General features: G+C 48.9%; 1 protein-coding gene across 4 annotated transcripts; it reads left to right on the top strand.

Moving 5' to 3' along the window:
• The first annotated feature begins 491 nt into the window (after nucleotides 1-491).
• dgkq (diacylglycerol kinase theta) lies at nucleotides 492-9,103 on the top strand. Of its 4 annotated transcripts, none has more exons than XM_085901188.1 (23): nucleotides 492-922; nucleotides 2,813-2,892; nucleotides 2,969-3,068; nucleotides 3,681-3,766; nucleotides 3,879-4,007; nucleotides 4,108-4,267; nucleotides 4,421-4,489; nucleotides 4,568-4,668; nucleotides 4,793-4,992; nucleotides 5,065-5,155; nucleotides 5,238-5,292; nucleotides 5,367-5,428; nucleotides 5,678-5,828; nucleotides 5,900-5,938; nucleotides 6,016-6,131; nucleotides 6,786-6,937; nucleotides 7,023-7,171; nucleotides 7,238-7,413; nucleotides 7,484-7,584; nucleotides 7,676-7,822; nucleotides 7,890-8,011; nucleotides 8,081-8,233; nucleotides 8,425-9,103. In XM_085901188.1, exons 1-23 carry the CDS (start codon nucleotides 724-726, stop codon nucleotides 8,679-8,681), a joined length of 2,895 nt encoding a protein of 964 aa, XP_085757314.1. In that variant the 5' UTR covers nucleotides 492-723; the 3' UTR covers nucleotides 8,682-9,103. The 4 variants fall into 4 exon arrangements, with proteins under 4 accessions (XP_085757314.1, XP_085757323.1, XP_085757330.1 ...); XM_085901197.1 differs by having other exon boundaries at nucleotides 493-922; nucleotides 3,882-4,007; XM_085901204.1 differs by having other exon boundaries at nucleotides 503-922; nucleotides 7,890-8,001.
• Nucleotides 9,104-10,382: the final 1,279 nt, after the last annotated feature.

Here is a 10,382-nt window from a genome sequence, read left to right as displayed (position 1 = left end):
CAGGAGCAAATGTCTAAGGAAGAACGACAGTGGGAATTTTCTAATTTGCCGCAATGATACGTTTTCTCGGTCTGCCTTAAAAGTTCCAAAGATGTTCATTGGCTTAAAGTCCGGCCTGCGGGCCAAATCGGACCCACGGTCAGATTTCATACTTGTGGACGAACACTGACATCTGGTGGCAATGTCTCCTAACTTCATGTCAGCGCTCGAGACAAAATCAAAGAAAATTGTCTTAAACAAGTGACGTCATTTTACCGCGTCTAGTGCCACAAGGTGTGTACCAGTACGTAATGTGCTAAAGACGACGAAGAAAGGTGGTAAACTACCTCAAGTTGGAAATAATGAGGAAAAGGAGGAAGAACGTTACGTATTTTTAGTCTCTTACAATACTGCAAAGAAAGCGAAAGTACCAGCTCGATTTCCACTTGTTTACTTCCGCGTGCACGCGCATTACATTACGTGCCCACGGCCACGACTGAATTCTTTAAGTGACACCATACGCCGCTCGTGCCGGAGACCCAGTAGCGCGCGCGTGAGTGTGAAGCAAATTGGGTGGGACTCAAGCCGGCGGCACGCGACGTCACAGGTCGATCCAAAAGAATCCCCTCGTGGACCCAAAATCGCTCGTCTTGGTGGACTATTGGCTTTGAACGTGATGGCCACGGACATTTTTTTTGTTTTTTAAAAGCGTCGTGCATGACGTGACGTGTGGTTAGTCAAGCCATGGCGGACGGCAGCCCGGCTCGAGCGGAAGCTGCGGACGGCAGCTGGAGCGCGACGGCGAGTCCACTGCGGCCCAAGAAACGCCAGCAGGAACCTCGGGTTCTGGGTCATAGCTTCAAGAGGGTGACTCTCACCAAGCCCACCTTCTGCCACCACTGCAGCGACTTCCTGTGGGGGCTGCTGGGCTTCCTGTGTGAAGGTACAGCACAACATGCCGAAGACAGACCGCCACAACCGGTTTACACTTTTCTCAAGTTCCTTGACTGTCGTCACGGTTTTTTCAAAGGTCCCTCTTAAAGTCTTCTAATTGCTCCCCGTTGTCCTAAAATGGTTGTTATGTTGGCTGTCTAGGAAGATGGCCCCTCTAAATGTCTTATTATAGTCTGTTTCAATGTCCTCTTTGATTATGAGTGTAAAATGTCCAAAATTAATTGTGTGACATGAGGCCAACATTGTAATGCAGGTTTTTGAAAGTTGATCGGACCTGAAAGATTTTCTTTTAATGAATATTGAGAATGTTATGACTCTTTCAGTGGTGGCTCGGTGGAGTACTGGGTAGCACGGCCGCCTCGCAGTTAGGAGGGTGCGGGTTCGAGTCTGGCCCTCCCTGTGTGGAGTTTGCATGTTCTGCCCCTGTCCTCGTGGGTTTTCTCCGGGCACTCCGGTTTCCTCCCACATCCCTAAAACGTGCTTGGTAGGCCGATTGAGCACTCCAAATTCCCCCTAGGTGTGAGTGCGAGTGTGGATGGTTGTTCGTCTCGGTGTGCCCTGTGATTGGCTGGCAACCGGTTCAGGGTGTCCCCCGCCTACTGCCTGATGAAGACTGGGATAGTCTTCAGCACTCCCGCGACCCCCGTGGGGACAAAGCGGTTTGGTAAATGGATGGATGACTCTTTCAAAGCAGTGAAAATGTGCCAAATTCTTCTCCACGTCCCCACGACTTTAAAAATTATTGAGATTGTTATGACTTTCAAAGCAGTGAAAATGTGCCAAATTCTTTCCAACGTCCCCACAGCTTCATCTTAATTCAATTTATCATTGTAAAGCATGCTAAAAACACAAATTAACTATATATAACAATGAGCAACATGAAGTAAACAGTAAAGCCGAGGGGCCAATTGATTATGATTATATGTTCAAACAGCAATCTTTCAAAACATTTATTCACTATAAGAAAGACATTTACAAACCTTTACATTGAAAAACAATCTCTTTAAATTCCCTTTTTTTTTTTTTTAATCCATATTACTCGCTTGTGTGGTAGCCGCTTGCTACAAATGGCCGTCCGCTCATCCAGACAAAGCTTCTCACGGAGTCTATCAACACCTTCAAATGTCTTTCCTATAATTACGTCTTCAGCATCTGCATTCATGTTCCAACTGCCCCTTTAAATATCGTCAGTTGGGCCTTTAGTTGTTTTCACCACAATTTTTTCACATTGTAATTGGTAACTCACACGTTCTGCATGCATTTTCCATCTGTCTCTTCATAGGAGGAACAGAAGGTGAAAGTGTCTTTCTCTATGTGAGAAGCAGTTCTCATGCACTTCTTCTGGTCGTCATGGAAACAGAAGTCTTTGAGTGTGGTGTGTGTGTGTGTGTGTGTGTGTGTGTGTGTGTGTGTGTGTGTGTGTGTGTGTGTGTGTGTGTGTGTGTGTGTGTGTGTGTGTGTGTGTGTGTGTGTGTGTGTGTGTGTGTGTCTTTTTTTCACATGATACAAATTGATTGTTGAAGCTGTCACGCATAATGACCATCGACTCTGTTGGCATAGTGACAGCAATACGTATGTTGTGCTTCAATTATATGTTGCCATGGGAACATGGGTGGTTTCAAAATGTGCATTACCTGTTGCAGTTAATGTGTCCTTAATAGTTCCTGTGTTGCCGTGTCAAAATGTGTTCATCTAAATATATCTGTTGTCGAGGTGGATTGTGTTGTTTTAAATGGGGTGTTGCCATGGCAATCTGTTATTTTAAATGTCTTCGGTTGCCATGGCAATATTCTGGTAGGTGTAGTCTGTGTTAAAGCTCTCAATTACGTCTATGATGATACAAACTGTATGTTCTCTTTTTTTTTTTTTTTGTCATCAGCGTGTAACTTGATGTGTCACGAGAAATGTCTGAAGACACTTCGCTCGCTATGCTCCAGCATGGCACCCTCTGCAGTACGGGTTAGTAGCAAATTATTGTCATTGTAGTGACATCACATGACGATCCCACCGCCGTGTCCACGCTACTCCTTTACAGATTCCCGTGGCTCACTGCTTTGGTCCGGACACTCACAAGAGGCGCATATGCTGCGTGTGCAGGAAGCAGACGGAGGGAAATAGTGCTCTTCGTTGCGAAGGTCAGCCTGATGCTAGTGGCTCTGTAGCCAGATGGGGGGGTGCACAGGGGGTTGTGAGAGGAAAAAAAGAGCTGCAACTATTCATCAATTAATGACTTGATGAATCTAGTACTCATCTCCATGAGTCGTGATGGAGTGATCCTAGGAGCTAAGTTCAGGATCACCCATGGCAAACAGGTTGGATGAAGCCCGACTTAAAAGACCCCTTACGGTGGTTACAATGAATAGATTGTATTGCCACCACCCTGGTGAGGTATTGTCCCACCGGAAGAAGGACCCGGGGGACGACCCAGGACACGCCGGAGAGACTATATCTCTCGGTTGGCCCGGGAAGGCCTTGTGATCCTCCAGGGATGAATTAGACAAAGTGGCTGGAGAAAGGGAAGTTTGACCTTCCGAGCTGAAGCTGCTGCCCTCGTGACCCGACTCGAGATAAGCGGTGGAAAATGAATGGAATTTAGTATGTCATGAACCTCGTGCCAACCTAGGTAAAACTGTCTTGATCCGCCACTAATTGTCAATAATTTGATGAATTGTTGCACCTCAACATATTTGTTTGTCCTGGATGCTAAGGGCACTTGCTAACAAGAAATGCTATCCTTGGGCTTTCAGTGTGCGAGCTGCATGTGCACGCCGACTGCGCCGCCTTTACGTGTGCCGACTGTCGCTTTTGTCACGTAGACGGCACTCGACAGCAGGTCAGTGACCGCCGCTCACCGAGGCAACTTCCAGCACTGGCGACAAAAGCCCCACGTCTGTGTTTCGTTTGGGCAAACAGAGATCTCCGCCCACTTATTTGGTGTATTCCAGCAGGGCATATTTCAGCACCACTGGCGGGAGGGCAACCTGCCGTCGAGCTCACGCTGCCATCTGTGCCGACGCTCTTGCAGTTCGTCAGACGTGCTGGCGGGGATGAGGTGCGAGTGGTGCGGTGTTACGGTATGAAGCGCCTTTCCAAGTCATCAAGTACTTAAGTCCAGAGTATCTTTGCTCTTTGTCGGTAGACGCTTGTTTTCTTTTGTTTTTGGAACTCTCACAGTGTCATGCAGCCTGCCACCTCAGAGTGGCGCCGGTGTGCACCCTGGGCCGTCTACGCCGCATGATGCTTCATCCCGCCTGTGTGCACCTCCAATCCAGAAACTTGAGCAAGCACCACTGCTTTCGCATCGTGGAGGGCGGCAGATGGAGAAATGATGAAGGCATGAAGCGTGGCTCTTTTAAATGCCACTTGATGTTGCAAGATTTTTCATGATCCTAACTAGCCATGAAGTCTCCGACTCCGAAACAGGGAAAACAGAATTACGGCAAAAATTGTAATATTGTTCAGTCAAGCTTCATGACATCTCACACAGATGACAGCGACGACGCGGACGTGACCACCGTAGCCTCTAAAGATGGTCAGCCAGCAGCGGCCGAGCACGGTCAGTAGTCTGCACTCGCGGCTTAATGTCCGCACGGAATATGCAACAATGTTAATTGATGTAGGATTTGCGGCACAGGCAAACAGTTTCTTAAGGTCTATGATGGCGACGACGCCCTCAGGCGTGGTCACTTCCGCCTCGTCTCCATCGTCAAAGCCCCCAAGAACCAGGAAGTTTTGGTAGGAAGCACCTCAGTCAAGTGTTGTGAAATGTGTGTCAGTTAGATGTCACACATGCTCAGTGACATTACAGTCACACGTCAGTGAACATCTCAGTCACGTATATATGGGCTTCACGGCGCAGGAGGCGGCGTTGCGGGCCTTCTACCTGCCAGATGACCCTCAAGATGTCCAGCTGCAGGAGGTGGGCGGACTTGAGCGCGTCCATAGCGACGACATCTTGAATCGTAACAGCGGCTCACTGAAGGGCGCTGGCGACTCCTGGATGCTAAGGGCCAAAGGTGGCCGCGCCGAGGTCATCAGAGTGTATGATGGAAGCGGCAGGTCAGGCTGCTTCTTGACGCGCTCGCCACCTTCTGACAACAGGAAGTCAATGACTGTGTTTGTACGTTCCAGTTCTGGACCGGATCACGTCAGTGTGTCCGTGTCCGAGGACAGCACGGCTGCGTCTGTCCTCGCCGAGGCCCTGGAGCAGCTGAAGCTTCAAGTAGGCGTTTTCAGCGTCGAACCTTTTGCGACAAGAAGGTCGCTGTCACATGATAACATCAAGGTTCTGCTGTTTCTTACAGAAAGATGACACAACAGAATTTGATCTTCTTGAAGTGGTCATGAGCAGCAAACAAGGTCAGTGACCCCTGAACCGCTGTCTCACCTCCAGGTACAAAGCACACTAAAGGTCATGGCCTCTGTGTCCTCAGTGCAGAAGCAAACGCTGATGCCGCAAGAGAACATTCTGGCTAAACTGCACAACATCAGGAAGGTCAGTCGTGGAGTGATTCTTTTTTTTTTGCTATTCGCAACAGATAGCATTAGCATGGATCGTCTTCCTCTATTCACTTGTGAAGGTAAAAGTAACGACGTGAGTGAAAAATGTCAATGAGATGTCAGCCATGGCAGGTTTGTCAATTATATGACCTCATTGAAATTGGGTGTCAACGCAAGTTTGCATTAGCGTAGCTTTTCTAACTGTAGGCTGTTATGTGACATGTTCTGCACGTTTGTTTCCCAGACGTCTCTGCGGCAGATGAACCAGACTCGTTTTTATGTATTGGAGAGGCAGAACCAAGCGGCGCACGTGAGGCTGCTGATCGGAGGGCTGCCCCCCCAGCTGGCCAAAGAGCAGTACTGGCAGCTCTTGCAGGAACAGCTAGCCGTCAAGAGTGAGCGAGCGAGCGCGCGCACGTACACACCACGACACCTCCATGACAACATCACTCTGTCTTGTCTGCAGCTCACCTGGCGGACATCAGCCATGTGTACCCCAGCCAAGGTGGGTTTGTCACCAGAGTATATGTTAGCACCCTTACATGTTCTGTGTGTGTGGTTCTGTGCGCATGCGTGTGTCAGGCGCGGTGGCATTGCAGTTGTCGTGCTTCTCCGAAGCTGAGCGCGTGTTCATGTTGGCCAAAGACGTGACCGTCAAAGAGAAGTCGCTCACGTCGCTCGTCATCCCAGAGATCCAGGTATAGTAACGTGCTCTACTTTATTCAACATGTCCATTTATTTCATTTCGGTGTATTGTGTATATTGGGATTTGGTTTTTCGACACGAATCTTTTATGTCCTGGAAGTCAGTGCGACTTTTAAGGGAACGCAAAGTGACACGCATGTTTTGAATAAAGCGGCGGGCCTCTAGTGGCCGAAATGGGAAATACAATGACACAACACCTGAGCCGTGTTGGTCTGTTGAGAACATTGACGTCAGTCATGGAGACAAGCATGATTTTGATAATCAATCAATCTCTCGATTTATGAGCATAGAAGTCAGGGATGTAGCCAGCGTTTATTTTGATAATGGTATTTGCTATTGATTGATTGATTGTATTGTATTGCCGACAATATGTTTTCAAAGTTACATCCACTGTGTTTAGAATGCAAAAAAAAAAATGTGAACGATTCAGTTACTGTGTTGGTCCATGACGTTCATCAGCCGCATGCCTCCAAAAGTACAATGAAAACCCAGAGAAATAATTGAAATAGCCAATCGTTTGGGGGTGTGGGCGTGGCTATGCTTTGGCCAGAGCGGTGACAGTCTCATCAGCTGTCAAGTTTTGATTAAAAAAAAAAAAATCTAATCAACGATACTTTGTTGCTGTCGCTGTTGATGTGCCACTGCAGCTCAGCCAGCTGGGTGAGGATGTGCGCCCCCTGCTGGTGTTTGTCAACACAAAGAGCGGCGGCCTAAAGGGCAAAGAGCTTCTGTACGCCTTCCGCAAGATTCTCAACCCACACCAAGTCTTTGACCTCTCCAACGGTGGACCGCTGCCGGGGTGACTCATTTGTGACATTGTGATCAACCTAACATTTGAGACGGGAAGCAAGTTGCAAAGACGTTTTTTGTGTGCGCGTGCGCAGTCTCCACACCTTCCGGGATATTCCCAGCTTCCGGGTGTTGGCGTGCGGGGGCGACGGCACAGTGGGCTGGGTGCTGAGTGTGCTGGAGGAGCTGCGACACCAGCTGGCCTGTCGGGAGCCGCCCGTCGGCATCGTGCCTCTTGGAACAGGTCGTGCGCTCTTGAGTGCGGTCCACGTGGACACTGGGCGTTCAAATATGACCGTTCCTCCTAAAGGTAACGACCTGTCCCGTGTCCTGCGCTGGGGCACTGGCTACAGTGGCGAAGACCCGTCTCACATGCTGGCCTGTGTGGACGAAGCGGACGAAGTTCTGATGGACCGCTGGACCATCCTGCTGGATGCGCAGGACCTAGGCGAGAACAGCGCTGACAGCTTCCTGGAAGCGCCCAAGGTGTGCCCGCCTGCTTGCGTCAAAGCACAGCATTCCCTCAAAAGGTAACCGATGAACCTTATCGTTGCAGATCGTTCATATGAACAATTACTTTGGAGTGGGCATCGACGCCGAGCTCAGCCTGGACTTCCACCAAGCCCGTGAAGACGACCCTGAGAAGTTCACCAGCAGGTACGGCGCAATCATCATGGGGACCACCGCCCACCCCCAAGCGATCAGTTCCCATCAGCCTTTTTTTTGGTTTGGGCCCATTGGCTGCCAGGTTCCACAACAAGGGCGTGTATGTCAAGGTGGGCCTCCAGAAGATCAGCGCCACCCGCAGTCTGCACAGGGAACTGCAGCTGCATGTGGACGGACGCAATGTTGTGCTGCCCAACATCGAGGGCCTCATCTTCCTCAATATTCCCAGGTGAGGATGAGCACATACCCCGCAACCCCATGACCTCACCTCACTCTGTGCCTGGCACGTCCCTTAGCTGGGGCTCTGGTGCCGACCTGTGGGGTTCAGAGGCGGACTGCCGCTACAGCAAGCCCAGCGTGAACGACGGCCTGCTGGAAGCGGTTGGCGTCACTGGAGTGGTTCACATGGTGAGCGGATGTGCGTGTGGGCCGCCGCCGCCGCACGGCAACTGTCGCAGCTTAACGGACATCTTGGTTCTTTCCGCAGGGCCAGGTGCAGAGCGGCCTGCGTTCTGGCATTCGCATCGCCCAGGGAACTTACATGCGCGTGGCCCTCAAGAAGGCTTTCCCTGTGCAGGTGGACGGGGAGCCGTGGCTGCAACCTCCTGGGCACATCATCATCTCCGCCGCTGGACCCAAGGTTTACTCACCCTCCATGCCTCCTGACCCAACGCGAAATCTTTTGAGAAGCATTATTTTGGAACGCATGACCTGAGTTTTTGATTTGGGGTCGATAGAGATCAAACTTTATTCAAATGTTTCTCAATAATAGCAAAAAGGAACGTTCAGCAAAATAGGGCAATTTGGTGATCTTTGGTGTCCTACCTCCAGGTGCGCATGCTGAGAAAGTCCAAAGACAAGCACGGGAAGTCGCCGCCGGGCGGCGGCAAAGACGGGTGCTCGGGAAACTCCGCCTCCTCAGAGGGATCCTCAGAAAGCTCGGCCTCCTGGGACGGGCGCTCGGAAAACTCCGCCTCTTTCGACGGCCGCTCGGAAAACTCTGCCCCCTCGGATGGCCTTCGGCTGTGATGTTGTCAAATCTCCATGCCAGTGTCACGCTGCAGGTGCAAAAAGAAATAGTACGATGACAATTCTCGTTGTAACAACAGCTGAAAAAGACGTGTCACACACACACACCATCGCGTGACACTGAAGAAGGCGGAAGTTGCTGCCGAAATTGTCAGAAAAGTTTGTTAAGGTAAGACCTGCTCAATTTGTCTGAACAAAGGAATACAATGGCTAAAAAGAAAGGCTTGATGTGAAGGAGTGGTTGCTACGGTGACCGAGCACTATGACGTTTTGATGTTGTCACGCCGATGTGTTTGGTCCATCCTAATGTAGCTTTGCTAAAGCCGTGCTAAATATTTAAAGAAGTCGATCCCGTCAAAGTCGTAAATGAAGACATACGTGTTTTTATTTTGGAAATGTTTACTTGTGAATGTCGACGAGGGGGGCGCTCTCCCCAGACAGAATCGTCTTAAATAAACCATTTGCCGTCATTTTAAACATGTGCATCTTGTATATACTATTTGTCATGCGGCGCACGCTCATTCACTGTATGCAGATTTTTTTTTTCCCTTCAGGTTTTTTTTTATTTACATTTTTTGTTTTTTTTATTTACATTTTATTTAGATTTTTTTTTTTTTTTTGTGGATCGCCTTTCATTTTCATACGTTCCCTTGATACCGCTGAAGACATTTATCAAAGGATACATAACGAAGGCCAATGACGTGCGCCTGAGGTCTTCCGTCAGCAGCCCGCTAAAATACGAAGAAGCGGTCATTGGAGCAATAACCAAACAGCTCACTCAAATTTTCGGCTTCGATTATTAAAAAAAAAAAAAAAAAAAAAAAAAAAAAAAACACCTTACTTACTACATTTTTGACACGCGAAAGCAGTCGACCAAAGTGACACCCAAACTGAAAATGGCCGTCTTGATTCCATACCGACCGGCCGACTGGGACGAGATCTTCTACATCGACAAAATTGACCTGACTTGAAAGGCATGTGCCTCAAAGGAAGAATGAAGTTGTAACTTTCAAATTCATGTGAAAAAAAAAGTGACATGATGAAGTTTAGTTTGGATATAAATGTATTCTTGTGAAGATGACCAGATTCTTGACAAAATACAACTTTTAGTCTCCTAATCGCAACTTCAGACGACTGAAGTCTGGGGTGGCCGAAAAGCATGTCTGAGTGGTACGGGAAATGTGTGAGACGTGCTGCAGGAATGACAGTGGAGGTGGGACTCCATCAAGGATCAGCCCCTTCTTGTTTGCTACGGTGATGACATTGTGATCTGTACCGAGAGTCGAATGAGAATTGTCATTGTACAATTGATGTAGAACGAAATGAAGATATATTCTACCGTGAAAGACGCAATTCAGGGTCAGGCATTTTGCTCAAGGACACTTTGACATGGCTACCAAGGATGAGGATTGAGCCGACAACCTGCGAGTTGGGAGACAAGTAGAGGAAAGAGGCTTAGGCGAAAGAAGACGAAATACATGTGTGTAAATCCAGAAGGTAGGAGATTTGAATTGGTCCAGAGCAACGGAGAATGTGGAAAAGAGGTGGAGAAGCGCAGCGGAGCAGCAGTGGCGGCGGCCCAGCAATTTGTTGCCCTAGGCAAGATTTTCCCTGGAGCCCCCCGGCCGTGGTGTGTGGCGTATGCACTAGATGCAGACTTGCGGAGGGCTTGACTATGTCTCGCAGACATTTTTACAAACATTATACGTTGGATTAAAACAAAACAAAAAATGTAGTCGTTTGCTCCCTGCTGTGGCCAA

This window comes from Syngnathus leptorhynchus, chromosome 2 (assembly GCF_054491065.1).
Source record: "Syngnathus leptorhynchus isolate UIUO chromosome 2, UIUO_Slep, whole genome shotgun sequence".
Lineage (NCBI taxonomy): Eukaryota > Metazoa > Chordata > Actinopteri > Syngnathiformes > Syngnathidae > Syngnathus > Syngnathus leptorhynchus.
Note: the sequence above shows the minus strand (reverse complement) of the source record. Positions and strands in the feature narration are given on the sequence as shown.

Bases quoted from the DNA above. Each gene is read 5' to 3' on its own strand.
- dgkq (XM_085901188.1), top strand. From the start codon at position 724: ATGGCGGACGGCAGCCCGGCTCGAGCGGAAGCTGCGGACGGCAGCTGG. The intron at 2,893-2,968 runs GTTAGTAGCAAA...ACTCCTTTACAG, and splicing joins TGGCACCCTCTGCAGTACGG to ATTCCCGTGGCTCACTGCTT. The intron at 3,767-3,878 runs GTCAGTGACCGC...GGTGTATTCCAG, and splicing joins TAGACGGCACTCGACAGCAG to CAGGGCATATTTCAGCACCA.